Source organism: Podarcis bocagei (assembly GCF_964188305.1).
Source record: "Podarcis bocagei genome assembly, chromosome: 6".
NCBI lineage: Eukaryota > Metazoa > Chordata > Lepidosauria > Squamata > Lacertidae > Podarcis > Podarcis bocagei.
In genome coordinates this window covers 31,526,889-31,549,806 of record NC_138130.1, presented here as the reverse complement: position 1 = coordinate 31,549,806, position 22,918 = coordinate 31,526,889, and the positions used below count along the sequence as shown (strand labels likewise).

Here is a 22,918-nt window from a genome sequence, read left to right as displayed (position 1 = left end):
CATCCCATTGCGGTTTACAACAATATTGAACAAACTCAATTAAGCACATTAAGCAATAAATACAACAAGCAACTGCCAGAAAAATCACAAGAAGCTAGGTTGGTAATGGCCACAGCAAATGCTTGGGCACACAGCTGTATTTAAGAGAGCACCAAAAATGCATCACAACTGGCTTTTATTGTAGAGGGAATCTTACTTTGAGTGCCACAACAAAATAGGCCTTTACCATGGAGGGCTACTGCGAGATGGACTGTGCCACAGACAGAAGGGCATCATCTGAACAGATTGATTACTGCACCTTCTTTCAAGGAAGCATTCTCTTTGCAACCCAACCAGTCAGTCTGATTCTGGCAGCTAATTAGCAAAAGGAGCAAGGAGCAAGCCTTAGGCTGCATATCTAAAAGGTATCCATAGTAACAGAACAAGCAGAAGCCAAAGTCCTGTTATCCTTCCCTCTAGTGTTATTTTCCTGTGTAAACATGAAAGGAGGGGTAATGGATTTCAGCACACTACAGTAGTTTCACCACCACTTGTCACCCTCCATGACTTGGAGAGTGAACTTTTGAAGTGGGTAGCCTCTCCTCATGGAAGCAATGTGCAAGGAATCTCCATGAGCAAAAGCCTCTCCAGTTCAGAAGTTCGCCCTCCAACTTGTGGAGGGTGTCCAGGGGTGGCGCTAGAACATTCATCCACATGCCTCCTCTCACTTGTTTATTTAACTTGTGTGAATGCTTGAAGAGGATTTATGAGTGGCTGTTGCTTTATTTGTGTTATGGCGCCACATATAATAGTGATGAGTCTCGGTCAGAGTGGGGGCCATTGTAGGATCAGGCTGAAAAATTATTGCTCTCTGAATCTTAACGCAAGTGGGAAGCAAACTGAACTGTTTCATAACATCAGTGGTTTTAGTTGACTTATTTTTCTCCTAAGGCCATATATTATTTCTGTGAGACCATTATCCTGCCAAAATGTTGCTTATTTGGCTAAGATCACTCAACAGGATTTTGAAATTAAAAAGGAACTTGTTGCCTCAGAGATTAAATAGGTACAATGTTACCCTGCTCAAGATATTATATATCTTCTCATGCAGATCTGTGATAATGTTCTAATCTACAATATCCTTCATAATTCTTGCACTGAAATATAGCAGATTTCCCTTCCCTCTTTTTTAGCATGATGGAAAAAAATAGGCATGAATATGGTGCTCATGTATCCTCACAATAACACATTTTCTTTACTTTATATCCCATTATGACTATTTGGCAGCTGTGCAGCAAACAGTCTCTAAACGGCACTTACACAATAAGAGCACACATCAAGTTTCAAGGCCATGCTCAAAATCTGAACAATGTCAGAATTCATCTGGTTTGTATCAATGTTATTACTGACCACAGCAATATGGAAAATGTATGCCTTGCCCTGCAATCCTGCTACACCAAGACATTTCCTATTACATTTCTAACATGCCACCTGGGGATTTCAAAATTGCAACAGTAGAAAGCAGCTGCACAGGGCAGAAACATGGAATAAACATATTCTGTTATCTTGCCAGATGCATTGTGTGTCTCAGTAACTTTATCCATTGGTTTTCTTTAATATTATTGGCCAATGATAATATCACCAAAAGGAAAATGCCCATAACCAAGAGATGCAGAGGAACACCACATTCCTTCCCTAAATTTCCATCATTCATTAAGATACATACACACTTTTAGTTCCTTTGTTTACAAACATTAGAAAAAATATGCAGACAATGGCTGCATGGCTGGATTATAATGGTGCAATTGGAGTAATTGCACCAGGGTCCTTTACTGCAAGGGCTCCCAGACTCTGACCTTTCATTTAAAAACATGGTATGTATGTAGCCATCATAGAAGAAAAGTTAAAAAGCAAAATGTGCAGGCAACCAATTCTGTGAGATGAGCCAGCTCCTGCATGTCAGTATTTTTAGCCAGACTTCAGTGAAGTCATAATTTTGACAAGTAAGTTGCTTGAACACCAAGCTATAGGAATCACTCACTGGGCACCTGCTCCCTTTTAGTGCACTTTATTTCTTGCTTCAGTCTCATTTCTAGTCCTTGGAATCTCGTTTGCATTTCCTTCCTTTCTTGCAACCAGTATATCTTTCCTGTAGAGGATTCAACCAAAACCAAGTACTCCCTATACATTAGTTTCTGCACATCTACTACACAGCAAGTGTAGTTACCCTTTTAATAACCACACTATACGTAGTTACCCATTAGTAACGATATTCAAACACTTTATTCAAACACTTTTTCCAGACTCCCATTGGTCCACTTCAGTGAAGCCTCACCAGCTGACTATAATTGAGGTCTTTTGTTGAATTCCCATGATTCAGCCCCTAGTAAAGTGTAGGTCTGTTTCTGCTGTCCTGTCCTGGAATCTTCCTCTGGTTCTCCTACCAGACAGACACTATAGCCTAGCACTCCAAAGTGTCCCTTCCTTCTCCTCAGTGCCGTAGACAGGTGCTCTTCTCATCTCTTCAGTCTGAGCCAAGTGATTCAGCTACCCCAGGCAAGTCATCGGTCACCAATACACTCTGCCTTCCTTTCAGATGTTCTTTTTTCTTCTGCAATCTTCTTCCTCTGCTGTCTTCATCTTCTGGTTGAACACCATGAACACCAAGCACCAATCAGCATGGAGTAACCAACTAACCCTCCTGCTGACCACCACATGGTCATATATACATTACTACCAGTCAACTGCACCGATTAACTAATAATTCTAAATCTGCAATAACCAATCTGAATATACAAGTCTTCTATTATTTTTTTGCATACTGAGAGTTCTATTTCCTCCTTGCTGTCAGTTGAGATCTCCCAGTGACAGTTAAACCAACTTCCACATAACCGGAGGATTCCCCCATCAAACACATTACAATACAAATGGCAGAATATATTACACAATATCCATTAAAACACAATTAAAATAGATAGGATTTCTTCACAAGTGCCAATGAAAAGATGTCATTGCCTCAGTAAGTTGTGTTTCCTTAGATTTGTAGTTTAAATTAATAATAAAAAAGCATTTCCAAGTGGATAACCCTCTCTGACTGTTGATCCTGGTGTTGTCACACTGTACCAAAAGCATTATTACCATGTGGGTTTGTTCCATGGTGACTTCCTTCCGGACTGAGATCATTATACATATTAATCTAGTTTTAGAATCTTCTTTGAAATTCACTGATATATATTCAGTTTTGAATTACATCCCGGCACTGCGGGAACTATCAGATGGACAACATAAATAGGTCCCAAGGGCTTTCGTGGCAACAAAAAGATGTATTCTCCAGCACTGGAAAGATAAATCCCCACCTGCAATTGTACAATGGACAGAGGACATTAATGTACTTTCCGCATTTGGACATGCAGTTTTTAACAGACAACAGATTTCAGACTCCAAGGGGGCATTTGGATGGCAGATAATGATATTAATGCTTAGACAGTCTGTTAATGGACTTTTATGAAGCACTCTTATTTCTTTATATAGTTGTTACCAACAATTATTTATCTGCAATTTTTTCTAATACCAACCCATTACCTTCTCCTTTCCTTCTTTCCTCTTATTTTGAGCTATATGTTGGGGGGGGGGGATTGTACTGCAAGTATAAATATTAAAAATAAGCCACTTAGGTTGGCTTGTTTTAAACTAACCATAGTTAATGTTAGGCAGTTTACTGATTCAGACAGGATGACTAACAGCAGTTAGCAAAACCTTTTACTGCCTCCTTGTCCTGGCTAGATGGGAGGAGGAAGGGACCGCACGAGGCCAGGAGGGGGCTTCATTCAAATGCAGTAACCACTGTATACACACCTTCCAACATTATCCTTCCTCAAGTCATCAGCCTGCAATTGGTCCCATATCTACCATTAGCTATCTACATAGCTCTTAGCCTTGCTTGCTTATCACACTTCTACATTTTGACTTTTTAAAAGTAAAAAAGTAAAGGTAAACGTAAAGGACCCCTGACCATTAGGTCCAGTTGTGGACGACTCTGGGGTTGCGGCGCTCATCTCGCTTTATTGGCTGAGGGAGCCAGCCTACAGCTTCTGGGTCATGTGGCCAGCATGACTAAGCCGCTTCTGGCGAAACCAGAGCAGTGCATGGAAACGCCGTTTAGCTTCCCGCCAGAGCGGTACCTATTTATCTACTTGCACTGGCATGCTTTCGAACTGCTAGGTGGGCAGGAGCTGGGACCGAACAACGGGAGCTCACCCCATCACGGGGATTCGAACCGCCAAATCGGCAAGCCCTAGGCTCTGTGGTTTAGACCACAGCACCACCCGCATCCCTTATGTAAGGACTACTAAATGTGACTTCTGTTTATTAGGAGGACTCATTCAGTACCTGAGAATGGTCACTTGATACAGAGGAAAGAGCTAAGTATAATTTGGGCCAACATGTCCTCCTAAACGCATATTTGGTGACATAATGGGGACACAGAGGGGCACTTATTGGGAGAAGTAACAGTAGGCAGGAAGGCTGCTCAACCCTTCCCACACTTGCCATTGCCACACTCTTCATGCCACTGTTTCTTCATTGGCTTTTTATAAGGGGCTGCTCACTGCTCAGAAATAACAGTCAATGTTGCTATAATGAAGATACCAAAACACACCCTCTTTAATGGCTCACTTAAATTAGTCCCCTTCCCACAAGTAAAAATACTTTTTTCTACTAACTTTCCGCTCTGTTTTAAATATGAACACTCACTGCAGTGTTCAAATAGCCGGGCTGCTGAAGAAAATCAATAGTTTTCTATTACATGCATTATACCACTGCAATATATCGTACAAATATGTGTAATGACTTTCAGCATTAAGGTAAGATGGAAAAAGCATAGATACACTAAAACTACATCACACTTCAAAAACACCAAAGAACTGACTGTGGAAATATGGCATGTTTCCAATGTTAGTCTTACTCAAAGTAGATCCATTGAACTTAATGGTTTATGATTAACTTGGGCCAGTGGTTTTCAAACAGGGTGTCGTGGCACCCTGGGGTGCCTTGAATGACAGTCAGGGGTGCTGTGGGCAACACTGGCCTCTGTCCCTCTTTCCTTCCCTCCCTCCTCTGATGCCCTCTTGCATCTCTGCCTCCCAAAGGTTTGCACAGCTGTTTGTTGCAGCAGCCCTGCTACAAGGTACCCAGGCAAATGTTGCCTCTGGGGCTGGCCAGGAAGTGCTTCCCAGGCCTCTGTGAGGCAGTGTGAGGAGGCATCTCTCTTTGGGGTAGGGGGTGGTACCTCAGAGACCAGGGGTGGCAGCTGTGGCTGTCCAGAGGACTCCCAAGGAGAGAGAGGAGAGGAGGCTGAGGGAAGAGTCCACAAGGGAGGGTGTTTGAAAAAAGGGTGAGGGACTGCCAGCTCTGCAGGCAAGGGGTGACATAACTGGGCTCCTGAGCCCCACAGGGGTGCCACAGAAAGAATGCTGTTGGTCAAGGGAGCCATGGACTCAAAAAGGTTGAAAACCTCTGACTTAGGCCCATCTGAACTGTTATTGAACTATTTGTATGTAATTTAATGCAGAATAAAAAACAAATAAATTGGTTTAAACTGAGGACAGATGTAGGTGACATATTCAGATTTGACATGCATGGAAGCTACGACCACAGCCTGATCCTAAACCATGTTTAATCAAAAATAATCATGCTGCAAAACTGATGCTGCAATCCTATAACTATTTACCCCAGAGTAAGCCACTGGAACTTGAAGAGACTCACTTTGAAGTATGCATTACAGTGGAACCTCAGTTTTCAAATGCAATCTGTTCCGGAAGTCCAGTTGACTTCCAAAACGTTCAAAAACCGAGGATCAAAGGGCTGTCAGCAATGTCAATGGGGAAAATTGAAAATCTGTCTCAGAAGCCGTTCGACTTCCAAGGCGCATTAAAAAACAGAAGCATTCACTTCCAGGTTTTGGCTTCGGCTTCTGAAACCTTTGGTTCGAAAACTGAAGTTTGACTATAAGATTAACTGAGAGGCTCAAATTCTAGCAAACTCATCTGGGGGGTAAGACCTGTTGAACTTAGGTTGTGTACACACAGGGGCTGCATATCCCATGAGGTTAGTGGATGTCTGCTTCACCTCGCCTCATGGGTGGGCCGGCTTGCGTACACACTCCTGTCTTCTATATCATGTGCACTCCCTCGGCTGCTTTGTGAAGCCCTCTATATAGGATGCTAGTCACAATCCACATCTAAACCCTGTGTTTTGATGCATTTCCTCCCAAAGCAGCTTTGAAACATAAGCCATATGAAGCCAGAATCTCCACCCTCTCTCCACCCACCAGTGTGGACTGACAACGGGCAACTTGGAAACACATCCAACTGCAGGCGCAAATGTGATTTGAAACACAGAAGGATCAAAGTTGGAAGGGACCCCCAGGGTCATCTAGTGGGACTCCAACCCACAACCTTGAGATTAAGGGTCTCCAATGAGCTATCCCTCAAGACCTCGCTGCATCTTAAGCCGGCAGTGCACCTTATTTCGGAGTAAAGCTGCGAGTCAAGAATCACTGCATAACCCACTGAAATCGGAATGGGCTGCACTTCTCACGCGCAAAGACACTCTCAAGGCCTCAGCTCTGTACATTAAAGTTGCATTGGTTCAGTTACCTTTCTTCTTAAAAAAAAGAAAAATCCTGCTTGGAAATCAGACTACAAACATCGAAGCAACACATTACTCAACAGTCCCGGCAAAGCGCTCCACCTCAAAGGAGGAAACAGCCAATCCCGTTCCTCTCCCTTGAAGTTTTAGGTCTCCGAGCGGCCAATCCCGCTTCTCATTCCTGTATCTGGGTTCGGAAGAGCCCAATCCCTTTCGCCGAGGGGGAGCCACGGAGCTCAGTTCCCAACCACTGGAGGATCGCCGCTCGCTTCCGCTACCCCCCCCCCGCGCCGCCTCCCTTTGGTTGCCCGGGTTTCACCGCTCCTCCCCGCTATATAAGCTTTGCGACAATGTTGGAAAGCGGGGCCCGCTATCCGGCGGCGAGCGACTTTACGGTAGAGCCCGCTCGTGCGGAGCGATAGTCGCGATGTCTAGATAGAGCGTGGGCGGCAGAACGTTGCGGGAAACATGCGCGCGCACGGGGGGGGGGAATGAATAATGACAGGAGTAGCTGGTAGGTAGGTAGGCGGGCGAGGTAGCGCGCGCAGGCGAGGCGAGACAGAAGGAAGGGGGCGGAGCTGGATGCCGGCGGGTGGGGCCAGCGTTAGTCCCCCAGCCCGGTTGCGCTACGGAGGCCGCGGGTTCGATACCCGGTGGGGGTTGTAGTAGTAGTAACAATAGTGGTAGTAATAATAGCAATAGTAATAACAGCAGCACCGAGGCGGAGTTCTCTCCTCCTCCGCCGCCTCGTGGAGAGATGAGCCTTTCCCCGAAGGAGCTGTCGAGCCTGCTGAGCATCGTGTCGGAGGAGGCCGGCGGTGGCACCTTCGAAGGCCTCTCCACCGCCTTCCACCACTACTTCGGCAAGGCCGAGCACTTCCGCGTGGGCTCCGTGCTGGTGCTGCTCCTGCAGCAGCCCGACTTGCTGCCCACGCCGCCGCAGCGCCTCACCGCCCTCTACCTGCTGTGGGAGATGTACCGCACCGAGCCGCTCGCCGCCAACCCTTTCGCCGCCATCTTCGCGCACCTCCTCAACCCCGCGCCGCCCGAGAGAACCACCGCCAGCAGCGCCGCCGCCGCCGCCAGCGCCGCCACAGGCCCGGCCGGGGGTGGGGGCGGCGGCGACGACGGCGAGAGGCCTCCGCTCTCAGGTACCGCCGGCCGAACGCTTCTCCCCGTGGGGGGAGAAGAGCGGTTTCTCCTCAGCAGCAGCACTTCCTTTCCGACACTTTAGTTGTACGTTTGAATCGGGGTTGGAGGAAACCCGTGGCCGTCCGGATGGTGCCGGGCTCCAGTCCCGGTGATCATCATCATCATCATAACATAATACTAATTACTACTACTAGCTCCCACATCTGGAGGGCCGCAGGTTCCTCACCCCTGGCTTAAAGCGGAATAAATGCATTTTTCCTTCTCCCCCATCCACCACAAGTATGTCAGGATTTACGGTGCTCTTTTTGAACTCCTTTCTTACCATTTTCATTTAAGTTACTACTTGTCCTGTGCATGTTGATTCAAAAGCATGTCCCGTTGAGTTCAATCAGGCTTGCTCCCCCCAGCCCGTGAATGTACAGTATAGGATTGCAGCTTTAGCCCCGGTGATTAATAATAATAATACTTAGAGCTCCCACATCTGGAGTGCCACAGGTTCCTCACCAATGACTTAAAAGGAATAGATGCATTTTTCCTCCCCACCACCACAAGTATGTCAGGATTTTAAGGTGGTTTTTTTGAACTCCTTTCTTACCTGTGTTCCCTCCACCCACAGCATTTTCATTTAAGGTACTGCTTGTTGATTCAGAAGCATGTCCCATTGAGTTCAATCAGACTTGCTCCCATGAATGTACCTGTATAGGACTGCAGCTTTACTCTCTTGTTGTCCTAACTTTGGTATTGCCTTTGGATGTGTGTGACATGCTTTTTTTGGGTGGCCCTCATTTAATGGCTGTCATACTGCCTTCCTAATCATCATTGTTTATTCTCAAGTAAACAGCATCCATCACTTCCCTATTCAGACAGTCACATATCATCACACATAAGGCCAGAGCCCCTGGGGGAAAACGTCCTTGTGAAATAGTATGAAACGTTCATGTTTCTAGCATGCTGGCTGTGAGTGGGGAAGGGTTTTAGAGGGGTATGACACTTTTGTGTTAGGTGATCTTGAACCCATTGGGTAATAGGTACCCATCTTCCAAAGTGACCCCTCCCTGGTTACAGTGCATAGGCTCATCTAAATTTAGGTGAAAACTTGGGATGCTTACACAGATTGGAAACGAGGAACACCTTTTAAAAAATGTAATTAATGTAACCTACCTTGAAAAAAATATTTGAAAGACAGGGTAAAGATGGATTAAATAAATATTTTTACCTAGTTTAATATTATGGCTTTGTAAGGAAAAGTGTCTATGCATTCACGCATGATGACAGTGATAGCCAGTCATGCCTTCTCACTAAATTCACATGCAACAAAATACAGTGGTACCTTGGTTCTCAAACTTAATCTGTTCCGGAAGTCCGTTCCAAAACCAAAGTGTTCCAAAACCAAGGCACGCTTTCCCATTGAAAGTAACGCAAAGTAGATTAATCCATTCCAGACTTTAAAAAACCCCTAAAACAGCAGTTTAACATGAATTTTACTATCTAACGAGACCATTGAGCCATAAAATGAAAGCAATGATCAATGTACTGCAGTCACACAATCAATCAGTAGCTGAACTGGGTTCCACACTGTCACATAAACAAAAACGAAAGAGCCGCAAAAACAAAAATGCAAAATAAATAGCAAAAACAGACAGAACTCAGCGTAACACTCAAAACGGAAGTGTGGCACTCAAAATGGAGCACGTATGGCTTCCGAAAAAAGCTCACAAACCGGAACACTTACTTCCGGGTTTGCAGTGTTTGGGTTCCAAGTTGTTAGAGTACCATGGCGTTTGAGAACCAAGGTACCACTGTAGATATTTGTGTGATAATAATAGATCCTTTTTTGTAAACAAGAATTATATATGTATGAAAATCAACCAGTTTCAGTGGTTTATTGAAGCCAGAACTTTGAATTGTGTTTAAGAAGCCAGGGCCTGACTTTGGCAATAGTGCCTTCTGTCATAATTAAGTCTCTTATTAAAAATATAAGAGCCTTGCTGGATTAGATGAATGATTCATCTAGTCCAGCATTCTGTTCCCACAGTTGCTAGTCAGATGTCTGTGGGAAGCTCACATGCAAGATGTGCATACAGTAATCCACTTCTGCTCGTGCTCTTCAGTAGGTTAGAGACTTACTGCTTCTGAAAGTGGAAGTAGTACGTGGCTGTCATAACTAGTAGCCATTGATAACCTAATTCTCCTTCCAAGTGAAGTGCACCTGGCTCATTGACTTTCAGGACAAATTTTAAAACATTCATGTTTACTTAGGTATTTGATGGCTAAAAGACACTGTTCCTGGTAACCTTGAGATCCTTAGTTGAGAATGTTATTTTAAAAACAATTTCTAAAAACTGTTTTATCACTGCTGCTCTGGGCTCCTTTGAAAGAAAGGTTGGGATATAAATAAATATGTTACTGTTATTATTAGTAACAACAACAGAAACCTGTAAAACATGTCATGAGTTGGTTAGGTGAGTAAGAAAGTATTAATTCCTATATATAAGTTGGGGGGAATAATGTTTGTCATCCTAATTGTAATTGCAAAATAGGAGGATGTGTTTGTTGATGCCAAGGAAACGTGTAAAATGTGAGGACAGTAGCAAAAGTACCAGTCTAAAAGGTTATTTTAAAAGTCTTTCAGAATATGTAAGTTGAGGTGAGGAAAATTCATTTTAAAAATACTGTACTAATTCTGAGTATTCAGTTACAAACAGATGCTGTTTTAGCTAGTTTAATTTACAGCCAAACAAAACTTTCTGTTTTTGGTTGTATGTTTATACATAAATCACTTGCATTTCACGTAAACCCAGTTGTTAGAGAAGAGTGCAAAACATTTCTACCCATTTGTTACATCAAGTTAATATTTGTATTTCAGTATGTATAAAGTACTATTTTTAGCACATGAAATCCTGAAATGATGTTGCCTTTCCAGGTTTTCTGCCTCCTATAACCCCACCAGAGAAATTCTTTCTTTCCCAGCTGATGTTGGCCCCACCTAGAGAGCTCTTCAAAAAGACCCCAAGACAGATTGCATCAATGGATGTAGGAAATATGGGCCAATCTGTGGATATCAGCGGCCTTCAGCTGGCTTTGGCAGGTAAAAAATTATTGTTCTTGCTGAGATCTGATCCTGATCTAGAATGAATGACATTTGCACTACCTTTGTTCTTGTGCTAAGTGTGCGTAGAAGAGTCGTAAGAGAGTGGCTGTGTTCTTGTGTTTGCAAGCTAAAGTTTGTATTTTTATAGTACAAGTTTACAGCACTTTGCTGAATTTGAACATGAATTTGTCACACTGAATTTGTCACTGTGTGGCTTTTAAGAAGCAATTATTGGCATGCTGAAAGGTGGAACAATGATTCTTTCTGGTCAGCGGTTGTGTATTCTGGCTGTTCTGCCTCTAAGATGTGGGCAAGAAAAGCCATTGCCAGAAAGAACAAGGAGAGAAAACAGTTAATTTAATTGTTCCCCCTAGAACACTACTAAGGTGAAAAGGCAAGGCACTCTGCAGGAATCAGAATGGAACTTCCATGTTGCTAAACAAAGAGGAACAGAAAAAATGATTCGAACTTGATTTATACTTGGATAGTTCATGTTAAAACAAACTTCCTAACTTTTACAGAGAGAAGTTGAGCTAACAGTATATCTTGATTGCATTTTGCTCTTCATGCTGCTGGGATAATTTTTCAAATAAATTCTCATTTTGTGCTTTTTATAGCTAGTTTTGTCACTAAGCTTCTTGCCAATTACGTGTCATATGTTGCTTTGGAAAAGGAAAAGTATTCTGGCAATGTACTGTGCTAAGTACAAACTGTTTATTTGATGGAAGACTTAGTTGATTAAGGATCAGTGACCTCTATTGAAATCAGATTTTTTCCAGCACACTCCTTTCAAATCAAAGGAGACTTCCTGGAATTGACGAACAAGGGGAAAATACTGCACTAAAATATCTCAATTTGTTTTCAGTTTGAATAGTGCGTAGTGCTTTCCCCTCTTAACTTGAAGATGTTTCTGAGGTCATATTTTGCTATTTCTAGAAATATTTTCAGGCATTATTTTACATACTTGTTTAGAATATGATATAAAAAGCTGATGTATGTGCACATGAGTAAGAACAGGCTTCCTCAACCTCGGCCCTCCAGACGTTTTGAGACTACAATTCCCAGAATCCCTGACCACTGGTCCTGTTAGCTAGGGCAGTGTTTCCCAACCACTGTTCCGCGGCACACTAGTGTGCCGCGAGATGTTGCCTGGTGTGCCGCGGGAAAAATTAAAAAAATTCGAATTTTTTTTTTTAAAAAAAGTCAAATTTTCGATTGGGGCGCCGTCACTAGATGACCCCTGGGGTTCCCTCCCTCCCTCCCACTCTGCGCCTCCCTCCTCCTCCTCCTCCTCCGGGGAGGCCCTTCCTGGCTCTCGGCCAAGGCTTGGCGGCTGCCACTCACTCACTCGCTCACCCACCCGTCCCTCCATCCCTGCACCCGGCCTCTCCCCCTCCGTCCCCGGCGCGGGGGCTGCCGGGATCCGTAGTCCCCTCGCCCTTGGGCTCCGCGAACTACGTTTCCCAGCGTGGCCTGGCGGGCCGGGCGTTTTGTTTGAAGCGCTCTTCTCCCGGCCATGGAATGAGCGCGGCGGCCGGGCGGGCAGGGGCTCTTCCGCGCAGACCCCGCGCAGCCTGCCTGCGCCCCCGCGGAGATCGGGCGGCAGGATGGAGCCTGGGGATCCCCGCGGAGGCGGAGCGGCGGAGGCGGAGGCTGCCCCCCAGGTAGGGCTGCGTCGGGGGGGGGGGTTATTTTTGCAATGCTGCATCCGCGCCGGAGGGGACGCATCGGACCGCGGGGAGACCCCTTGGCGGGCGTGCAAGGCAATGCATGCGTGCAGGCGTTGCATGGAGTGCAGTGCAATGCAATGGCAATGCGGCATGCATGCAACTTCCACCGGCGCTCCGGACTTGGCAGGTGAGGGGGGTCCCCAGTGGGCGGCAGAGAGAGCCGGGAGGGCGAAGGGGAGCCGGGGGGGGGAGCAGCGCTGCTCCCCGAGCTGAGCCCGGGGGGAAACTTCGGCGTCGTTGCGCCGGGTGTTGGAAGCGGAGGCTGGCGGGGGCCCCTCACCTGCAAAACCTGGTCGCCTCTCATATATTTCGTGCATTGCATTCATCGCCCGCTTTCTCCTCCAAGGAGCTCCCGGGGGCGCGCGTTGTTCTCCCCGTGTTATCCTCGCAACAACAGCCCTGCGAGGTGGGTCAGGCGAGTGGCCCAAGGGAGCACCCAGGGATTGTCCTGGCCAGGTGGGGTGATTTGAACCCTGCTCTCTGCCCGGTCTTTGTCCTCATTTAGCCCCCACATGTGCATGACTGTGCATGACTGAGGTTTTCCCCCCTCGTCTTGGCTATGGTGTGAGTCTGTCCTGTTAATTAATGGGGTTCTGCCTTCAGAGAATATGAGCCAGCCCTCAAGGAGGTGATTATGTAATTTGCTAGCAATTCATGTCCCTCCCGGCGTGACGCTGCGCGCTGACGTCACGGGGCTGTAATGGTGGTGTGCCTCGAGATTTTTTTCATGAAACAAGTGTGCCTTTGCCCAAAAAAGGTTGGGAAACACTGAGCTAGGGATCATGGGGCTTGTAGGCCAAAAACATTTGGAGGGCCGAGGCTGAGGAAGCCTGAGTAAGAACTATAAAATACACCCAGAGCTCTTTTTTACAAAAAGCCTTTGCTGTGTCAGTTTCCAGTTCTGAAGAGAAAAGTATATTAAAATACGGCTTGTGGTTCACAGCTGTGCACACAAATTGCTACCTAAAATTACAGTCAAGGGACCACAGATTCATACTTAGCACCAACCCTGCCTCCGCCCTCATATTGTGTTTGTGTGTGGTCCTATCCTTGATACTGTGCTGAGTTCTGGAAGCAATTGGAAAGCACTGCAGAATTAGAGAGAGCCTCTTCCATGCCTAGAGAAGAATTATAATTCTCTCAGAACTTGTGCTTAGCTCATCTCAACCAGTGTTGAGCTCACAAATGCTTTTGTGAGTTCTCGATCTTAGACTCGAGACTTAGACTCTTAAGTTCTCAGACTCTTCCAAACAGTGCCCTTGAATTACAGTAAGCCTTGTTACCTTATTGTGAGATGGGTGCATAAAAAAGTAAAAACAGCCTCTGATCAGAATTATAGTTCATGATGTCTGTTCAAACTTCTGAATCCTGATTCTTGTGGTTACTTATGTTGAGTATGGGTTTCATCCAATGGTGTTGCTCAGTTGACAATTCTGTTTGTTTTACTCAAGATCACATGCACTGAACATTGTGTTAACCATTTTCCCTTCTAGAACGTCAGTCTGAACTGCCGACACAGAGTAAAGCGAGTTTCCCCAGCATTCTCAGTGACCCTGACCCGGATTCTTCAAATTCTGGTTTTGACAGCTCCGTTGCCTCCCAGATCACTGAAGCTCTAGTGAGTGGACCAAAACCACCTATTGAAAGTATGCATTACTTTCTATAATCTTTTACCCACTTACAGCATAAGATAGCTATAATATTAGTTATAATCCCACCACTTCATTTCTGTATGTGATTGTACTGATTGTAGCAAGCTTTAAAACTTGTAAAAAAAAACCCTGCTTGATTGCAAATGAAAGAATGAATGCTTTTCTCCAAAGCAATGACCAATAGGATGTGCCACAAAATAGTTTAGATTGATTTCTCCTGCACTTTCAGTTTATTAGAATAGCTGAGTTGGTCTGATGCTTTTACCTTCTGCAGGTTGAGGGTCATAGAGTCCTGTTATATTGCGAACATACCCTAAATGAAAATAGTTTCTGTACATTGGCCTGGTTTGCAGGTCATGCTAAGCAAAACCATGTTTTAGCTCCCAGGAAGATTGTGGCTGCTTGGCTCCTCCCTGGTCATTTTGCAGCTGCACTGCACTGAGCTAAACCATGGTTTGGCTTAGTATGTTGTCCAAATCCAGGTTTGTTTATGGTTAGTCTCTCCACACTAACTATAAACTAACCTAGGTTTGTAACCTTAGTTCTAATAAGTAGTACTATGGTTCAGTCCTGTGCTATATTCTACCATTATTCTAGCTAGGAACGAAGAACTAGAATATACTTAGGACTCATCTGCAGTGCACATAAAGCCATATCATCTCTGTAAAAAAGTCACAACTTCCCTCAAAGAATCATGGGAACTGTAGTTTGTTGAGGGTGCTGAGAATTGTTAGGAGACCCTTATTCCCTTCACAGAGGCAGAGTTCCCTGGGAAGAGGAATTGATTGGCAAAACGCTATTGGGAACTGTTGCTCTTTCAGGGGAATAGGGTTCTCTTAACAACTCTTAGTACCCCTTTATAGTCCCCATAATTCTTTGGGGGAAGCCAAGACTGTTTAAGAGTGGTAGGAGAATGCTTTGAATGAATAGTGAAGATGGGGGCCTTATACTCTAGTTTATACTATCAGATTTCTGAATGGATTTGTAATTTTTCATCACGCACTAAGTGTCGCCATAGAATTCTTCAGGATCACCATGCGACAGATTGCCCACAGGTTTTTATGGTGGTTTATCTATTACCCTGTTTTGAAATCAGAGGTTTTAGGAAAGTTCTCAGCTGCAAACATTGTACCACTATCATATCTGAACTATCACGATTGTTTCATGGAGCCTGACAGTATGCATAGTGTATTTCATTATGTGTTCAGAATGTAATGCTTAGGGAGAAGTGAGCATAATATTTAGTAGGCTTTCTGTACCAGGTGCTTTCAGATTGATATGAATGCAAATTATTTTTCCAGGCCATTTTCGTCCAGAATTTATACGACCCCCGCCTCCACTTCACATTTGTGAGGATGAGCTCGCTTGGTTGAACCCGATAGAGCCAGATCATGCCATTCAGTGGGACAAGTCAATGTGTGTGAAAAACAGTGCCGGAGTGGAAATCAAACGAATCATGGCCAAGGCTTTCAAAAGTCCTTTGTCATCAGCACAGCAAACGCAGGTGTGTGTAGTAGTCAGGTGGTACATAGTCCCAATTCTATTACTGTGCATTTTCTAATGTGAGGTTAAAGTATCCTTAAACTTGAAAGTTGTATATATTGTCACCTATATTTTGTTGTGCCTTGTTAAGTCTTAAGGTGTCCATTTATTTATTTTCCCTCTGCAGCTCCTTGGAGAATTGGAGAAAGACCCCAAGCTTGTTTACCACATTGGCCTCACTCCTGCCAAATTGCCTGATTTAGTGGAAAATAATCCTTTGGTTGCTATAGAAATGCTGCTTAAACTTATGCAGTCAAGTCAGATAACGGAGTATTTTTCAGTCTTGGTCAACATGGACATGTCTCTGCATTCAATGGAAGTTGTCAATCGGTAACTATTTGTCTACTTTAGATTGCTTTGTTGGCATTTTTGAATGAGCTTGATTTCTAGTATCCATGCAGCCAGTTTGGTCCCATCAAGGAACAGTATCCTGGGTGCCTGTATCTGAATGTTGGTGTAGTTCAGTGTTTTGCACTCAGTTCTACGGACAAAGTACATGAGATACAATCAGAAACAGAATTGCCGGATTGGTCCAAAGGATTTGGACCTAATCCTTTGCAATGCTGTCATTAAGGGTAGGTTTAATTCCAGCCCGCCCTTTTCCTTTCCAGTATAAGAGAATGGCTGCAGTGGGGTGAACTGGCAGCGTTAATTTTTCTTCATCTCCCAAATTTAATGTTTTGGCCTCCAGATCCAGGGACTACATAGGGGCAGGGAGGTATATTGTGTTCCTATGTACAGAGCATGTGGATGAATTGCATGTGTGCACATAAACAGGAATCCCTACATCATTTGGGCTCTCCATATACATGAGCCCCCTTCCCATTCCTGTCCTAATTTTGCTAGTTTTTAATTAAGCTCATGAAATTGGAGAGAATGTCATGACAGTGGACCTGTGGATAGTTCAGTGGGGAGCAGCTTTAGGAGTATTCCATATCCTTGGATTCTTCTTCCTTTTTGTCTTCTTTGACAGCCATAGTCATTGGAAAGAGCCAGTGCAAGCTCAGAGGAAGATACCCATCTATGCACTTTCAGGATGGTAGATACCAAACAGCTGGCTGGTTGTAAATGTTATTGAGCCTCTGTGTCCATTCCTATGAAGGGACAGATGGCATTTTAAATTGGGGTGGTGTAGTGGGAAAGTAAACATGTACAGCCACTTCATGTTCAACAAATGTATAACCATCCACAGTGAAAGAGGGTCGTTATCCCATTAGTTGTGATTGACTAGTTCTTGGTAATAATCTCTTAAACAATAATTCCTCCCCAACTTCAGTACAATGTACTATTTTAATGTGCTTTAGTGATGCATTGTTAGCTACCATGGGCATTTCTTAAAACAAACAAGGATAAAAGGTTTTATAAATGTGTAGCACGGCAATTGACAAATCCATTAATTCAAAATCGGCTCATTCTTTCCCTCCCACTGACTTCATTCTAAAGACTCAGGCAGAGAGATCAGCTCAGAATATATGCAACTGTAGAAGAGGGATATAAATGAAACGAATAATCATACTGTACCATTAAAAAATAAACCATAAGATCGGGGGGGGGGGGGGAGTTGAAATTTTAAGCTGACATGTGCACAAAGCAGCCCAAATGAAGCAACAGCCCTACATTTTGAAAGGATAAATTCTCTTCCTGATCTTTTCGCACCTGCAGTTGTAATTTCCTTTTCACACTCATGATGTTAATATCACACCATAAATGTAGGAGGCTGTGTGAACATTTGCTAAAATTCATTGTAACTAAATAGTAGTTGCTAAGGAGGTGTGGGATCAACTCCCCCCCCCCCAGCATAGAATTTATGGGCGATCTGCTCATAGTTAATCAACTATTTTCTGTTTCCAACAGCCTTACCACAGCAGTTGATCTTCCTCCTGAATTTATTCACCTTTATATTTCCAACTGTATTTCTACTTGTGAGCAAATTAAGGACAAGTATATGCAGGTAGGTTTTTGGAAGCATTTCAAAATGAGAAACTATTGAAATCCCGGGACTGGTTCACCCAGGCTTGGGGCGGCAGGGGGAATGGAAATCCTTATGAAACTGTACAGAATTTGTACCTGGGAATTTGAAATATTTGCCTTGCTCTAAATGGAACACAGTATTTTGGGGTCTTACAGTTCTTACTATTCCATACTTTTAAAGTAGGGGTGGCTAATCTATGGCCTTCCAGATATTGCTAGACTCGTTTGCATCACCTCCAGCCATCTTGGCCAGGGTCCAAGGATGAGCAACACCTGGAAGACCAAAAGGTCCCCACACTTATTAAAGGTATATAAAAGGAACCAAAAGAACAGGAGGAGGAAAGCACAATCTATTCTTTAGGGTTATTTTCCAAGCAATTTAAATGAAATACTCTAATTCAATCTGTGTTTCTGAATTGTGGCTTTTAGTAATAAGAAAACCATTGGATGATTGAAATTGACACCTGGGCTGGGGGAGTTTTAAGCAGGCTACTTATTGCAGAATTAAAAAAGTGAATCCTGTAAATTTTAACTAGCTCATAAAATGAACAGTTTTGATCTTCTTAAAAGAGATTTTATTTCCCCCAAGCTACTTTGTGAGCTGCTGCTTTGTTGGGTCAGCAGTCAATATATCTAGTGTTACCCTAAGTTTGTCATCTCCATTACTTTCAGTGAGCCTACTTTGAGTAGAACTAACATTAGATATAACCCATGTGTCGTCTATGTTTCAGAACCGGCTAGTACGACTTGTGTGCGTCTTTCTACAATCCTTGATTCGGAACAAAATAATTAATGTACAGGACTTATTTATAGAAGTGCAAGCCTTTTGTATTGAATTCAGCCGGATAAGAGAAGCAGCTGGCCTTTTTCGATTGCTGAAGACACTTGACACTGGTGAAAATCCTTCAGAGACGAAGACTTCAAAATAATACTTCATTTGGAAGAATGCTTTATATCGGATTAGGATTCTGTATGATTTTTGTATAGTTCACTATTTGCTTGCAATTAAGATGCTATTTGTGCTGTATTAAATATTGCTTTTTCTGTTGGAGAAGTTTGAATGATGTTGATGAGTCGATGACGTTGAACAAAACCTACTATTAGTGTGGCCTGAAGTCTTCATTGGAGAGCTCCCTGATGCAGGCACCCATGAAAGGCTTCAGTAAATAATCTGTCACAAACTCACAATGCAGGAAACTGCTTGCTCTCCTTACTTAGTTCCTGTTTCCACTGACTTGGCCTCAACATTGAGCACTCCTCAGAGATGCCTCTTTGATTGGATGCCAGGATTCTGAACAGAGAAGAGGTGCAAAGAGATTCCACTAGCCTCCATGGACCTTCTTAAAAATTCCACTGCTCCATAGCAGGCCAGCCATGTGAGATAATAAGTACTGTGTTGCTCAGTTTGTCTGCTAAGATACTCGATTCCAGTAAGCAAGTGTTGTGTTAGCATCTTAATTTACTTGCTTATTGGAGTTAAAGAAAAATAATCAAACCTATCGCAACACAAGTGAAGGGTATTGTTTGTCTTACAAGGCCGAACCAAGTTGAAAAAGCTGCAGATTTTTTACCTAAGAAGCAACGGTGAGAAATATTTTTGGGACGCTGATAACTTCATCTTCCCAAGAACAATATCTGAGGTAGGCCACTCCCTAACTGGCTGCTATCAAGGACCCACTTTCCCCATGGCTTTCTGTTCCAACAGTTTCCATAGGCTGCAGCATCCCATGCCTGAAAAAACCTGAAGGTTAAAAGTTCCTCAACTGCATTACACAGAAACCCTTCCAAATTATTTCTGTTCAGCTCATTTTAAGAGTTAAAAAGGGCTCAACTCTGAGGATTCTGCAGAGGGGGAGAAATGTAGCTCTGTAAATGCTTTGAATTCAAAAGGTCCTATATATCACCTACATTCCATCAAGAATGACCTTGCTCAGCAGATTCAGAGCTACTTCTAGACAGGAGACAAACAGTGGGCTGGGTCTGTTTAGTGGGGGTCCAAAGCCTAAGTTGTTTTTCTAATGGTTTCAGCCCAGCCCTTGAGTCCAAAGGTACCCTTTGCAGAGAGCGCGTAAAATTTACCTTTGCAGTTGGGTACAGGATCTGGTAAATTCAAATAGGGCATGAGAGCTACTTTTGTTGTAGCCCCACCAAGGCAAAGTGCCTCACTGGGCCAGGTACCTTGTTCTCCTTAAATCTATAGAAGTAAACATTTCCAAAGCACAATGAAGTGAAAAGTCCCATTACCTTCACCTTAATAAATAACAAGACAAGTCACATTATAAGCATTCAGAAGTTGACTTTACAGTTGCATCCAGTGTCTGAACTGATGGCTTGCAGCAGACCCTCAACTCCCACAAGCATCCATGGACTGCCTTGAGAGATGGGCAGGGGGCCCCACCTGTCATCTGCCTATTGTCAAATGTGAGTTTGAACTCAAGATCCCCAAGGAAAGGAGTTTTCCAACTTCAAAGTCCACATTTGCGTTGGCAGTTCCCACCTCTAACTAATCCCAGCAAGGCTTACATTGGGTGTCAAATTTAAAGGTATAATAGCATGCAAGCTATTATAAGGCCCAGGATAAAATGAGAGCACGTTTAAAGGATTCAATGTGTTCCTTTGCAGCAGCACCATTATCTATCTTAACACCTGGTGTCAGGTAGGCACAGCTTGGGGGAAAGCCTTTTAGGTAAAATAAGGCCTAGTTTGATTCATGAGCCAGAGGATTCCTATGTCTGCCTTACCATTCTAGTTCATTTTTCCTGACCATAGGGAAAACTTGAGCAGTCTCATCTAGAAAAATCCAGTTGCAACACTTAGTAGCTGAAATTATGCTGACAGTGGCTAAGGGAAAGATTTAGAAGTGAGGCTGCTTAACATCGATGTTTGGGATAATTCTCGTAATTTCACTTACCAGGCAAATGTTGATCTACAAGTGGCTTTTAGATGCAAGCTTAAAAACCAGGAAAGGGAACAGGCTAATGATACAAATACAGAATGAGCTAAGTACTTTCCACATTTTTATTTATTTATAGAATGTTTTATCCTGCTCTTTAGCCCAAAATGGCTCCCCACAAAGCTTAAAGATCGATGAAGACAGTCCCTGCCCTCAGGCATCCAATCTTAAAAGACATGACCAAACAAAAAGACAAAAAAGTCGACTAGGGTGGTAGAGGTAATAAACAATGATAACCTGTTATTCATTGGAAATTTCAAGGAGAACTGAAGGACTGAATGCTTACCAGGTAGCAGTTGACAAGGTAAAGGAGGCTGGCTCCTTCACTGAGTTGTCCTGCTCCTGTCCTCCCTTTGTCGTCAGCTGAAGGAACTACCATTTTTATTTCAGTTCAAGCAAAGCTTCAATGTGCCCCTCACCCCACCACTAGAACATTCAGCTCAAAAAGGGATTAAGTACATTGTACCCTGGCAAGATTTTTGGTAACGAAGGGTGCCATGTTCAATTTTAGTCTGTAACAGCAACCCTCCACAATAGAAGTATTCTAAACAGTTAAACGATTTGTGCAGAGACGATGTAGGCAGCTTGCTTTTGAAAAAAGAAAGGAAACTTGAATTTTGCTTTTAAGAGTGTGTAAACTTGAGCCACAGAAACTGCCTTATAAAATTAAAACCAGGCTCAAGCACAAAACCCTCAATAACCTCAGTTTTGTACAGCAACAAGTCAAACTGTTATCAGTAGCTTTCTGTTCTGGAATAATATTAAACTACGTTCCAATAAATGGACACACAGGCCTTCTCAGCTGACAGGACACCACTATAGCAGAAGGGCCCACTTGAAACAGGGCCAGTCAGAAACACTTCTAGTTTGTTTTGCTGCCAACTGTCTTAAAAAACTGGACATTCAAAAGGAGCAAAGTCAGCTTTCGTTATTTCCAACTGGCTTATTTTGGTTTAAGGCAGTTTACCTACTACTGTTCTTCAAGCCTTTTTTAAAGGTGCATTTTCACACACACGTTTTAAATTAAACCCAGTGCCCTATATACAAAATGTCCATGTCTGTCATATGAGACAACACCTGCAGGCAAGTCAATCTTTTTCAGACCACACATGGAATCTTTCTGCCTTAAAATAGTTGAAAGAAGGGATGTCTCACAGATAAAAATTAAGAATGTAGCAGCAGTAAGTCAGCACCGAGTCCGTGCGAGCAAGTTCCAGAAGAGTTTGTCGGGGGGGGGGGGGGGAAGACCTAGATGAGAAAAGAAATGAGTTGTCAAAACAATTTCCGTACCACAAGTTAGCAGGAACAATTGTTCAAGCACATAGTTTGTCCAAAGTCAGGGTTGAACGATGATCAAGGGAGCTGTGCTCAACACACAGAAACGAGAATAAGTGATTTTCACTGTCCCCCACACAGCTCACTGAAAATTTTGCAAGAAAGAGGGGGAAATCACTTCCTCAACTTCTGCAGGTAGGAACCTCTGCTAGATCACAGACCTCTTCCATTCACAGAACAAGCTACAAGGTTTTTCAACTCGTTACCTGAAGAAGGGGACGGGGAAACCTGTTGCCCATCAAAATGTTCCAGGACTACAACTCCCAACAATGCTATCAATGGCTACAGGCCACAAGGGCTATGCTCTGCTTCCACCAATGGAGACAGGATGCCTCTGAACGCCCTTTTTCCTGGGAATCAATGGCATTCAGGCCCTGTTTGCTTCTGACAGGCACCTGTGGGAGACTCTCTCACACAAGATGGCAGCTGCAAGCCTGGTTTGCATAGGAACAAATTGAAAGCCCATCCTATTCAAGGATGTCTCCCCGCCCAACCACCAATACACTGAAAGAAAGGAATTTAACACAGCTAAGTCCACTGTTCTAACCTCTGGCCATCTGCCATGCAAGCAGGGACTGATGGGAGTTGGAATCCAGCACCTTTTGGAAGAGGGACGTGGGTGGCGCTGTGGGTTAAACCACAGAGCCTAGGATTGCTGATCAGAAGGTCGGCGGTTTGAATCCCCATGACGGGGTGAGCTCCCGTTGCTCGGTTCCTGCTCCTGCCAACCTAGCAGTTCGAAAGCATGTCAAAGTGCAAGTAGATAAATAGGTGGGAAGGCAAACGGCATTTCCGTGCACTGCTCTGGTTCGCCAGAAGCAGCTTACTCATGCTGGCCACATGACCTGGAAGCTGTACGCCGGCT

At 43.9% G+C, this 22,918-nt stretch overlaps 1 protein-coding gene and 1 long non-coding RNA gene across 2 annotated transcripts; one reads left to right on the top strand and one right to left on the bottom strand.

Moving 5' to 3' along the window:
* Nucleotides 1-2,232: 2,232 nt before the first annotated feature.
* On the bottom strand, nucleotides 2,233-10,695 carry LOC308589493. The gene is made up of 2 exons (XR_014009320.1): nucleotides 8,102-10,695; nucleotides 2,233-3,335 (listed from the first exon to the last, which is right to left on the bottom strand). It is a non-coding gene; the product is annotated as an uncharacterized lncRNA (long non-coding RNA).
* Nucleotides 6,686-21,309, top strand: CNOT11 (CCR4-NOT transcription complex subunit 11). Its single transcript, XM_081198466.1, is given in 8 exon segments — nucleotides 6,686-7,230; nucleotides 7,232-7,778; nucleotides 10,703-10,867; nucleotides 14,094-14,246; nucleotides 15,554-15,756; nucleotides 15,922-16,124; nucleotides 17,649-17,745; nucleotides 18,497-21,309. Coding segments are annotated over 8 exon segments (1,587 nt in total). The 5' UTR covers nucleotides 6,686-7,209; the 3' UTR covers nucleotides 18,695-21,309.
* Nucleotides 21,310-22,918: the final 1,609 nt, after the last annotated feature.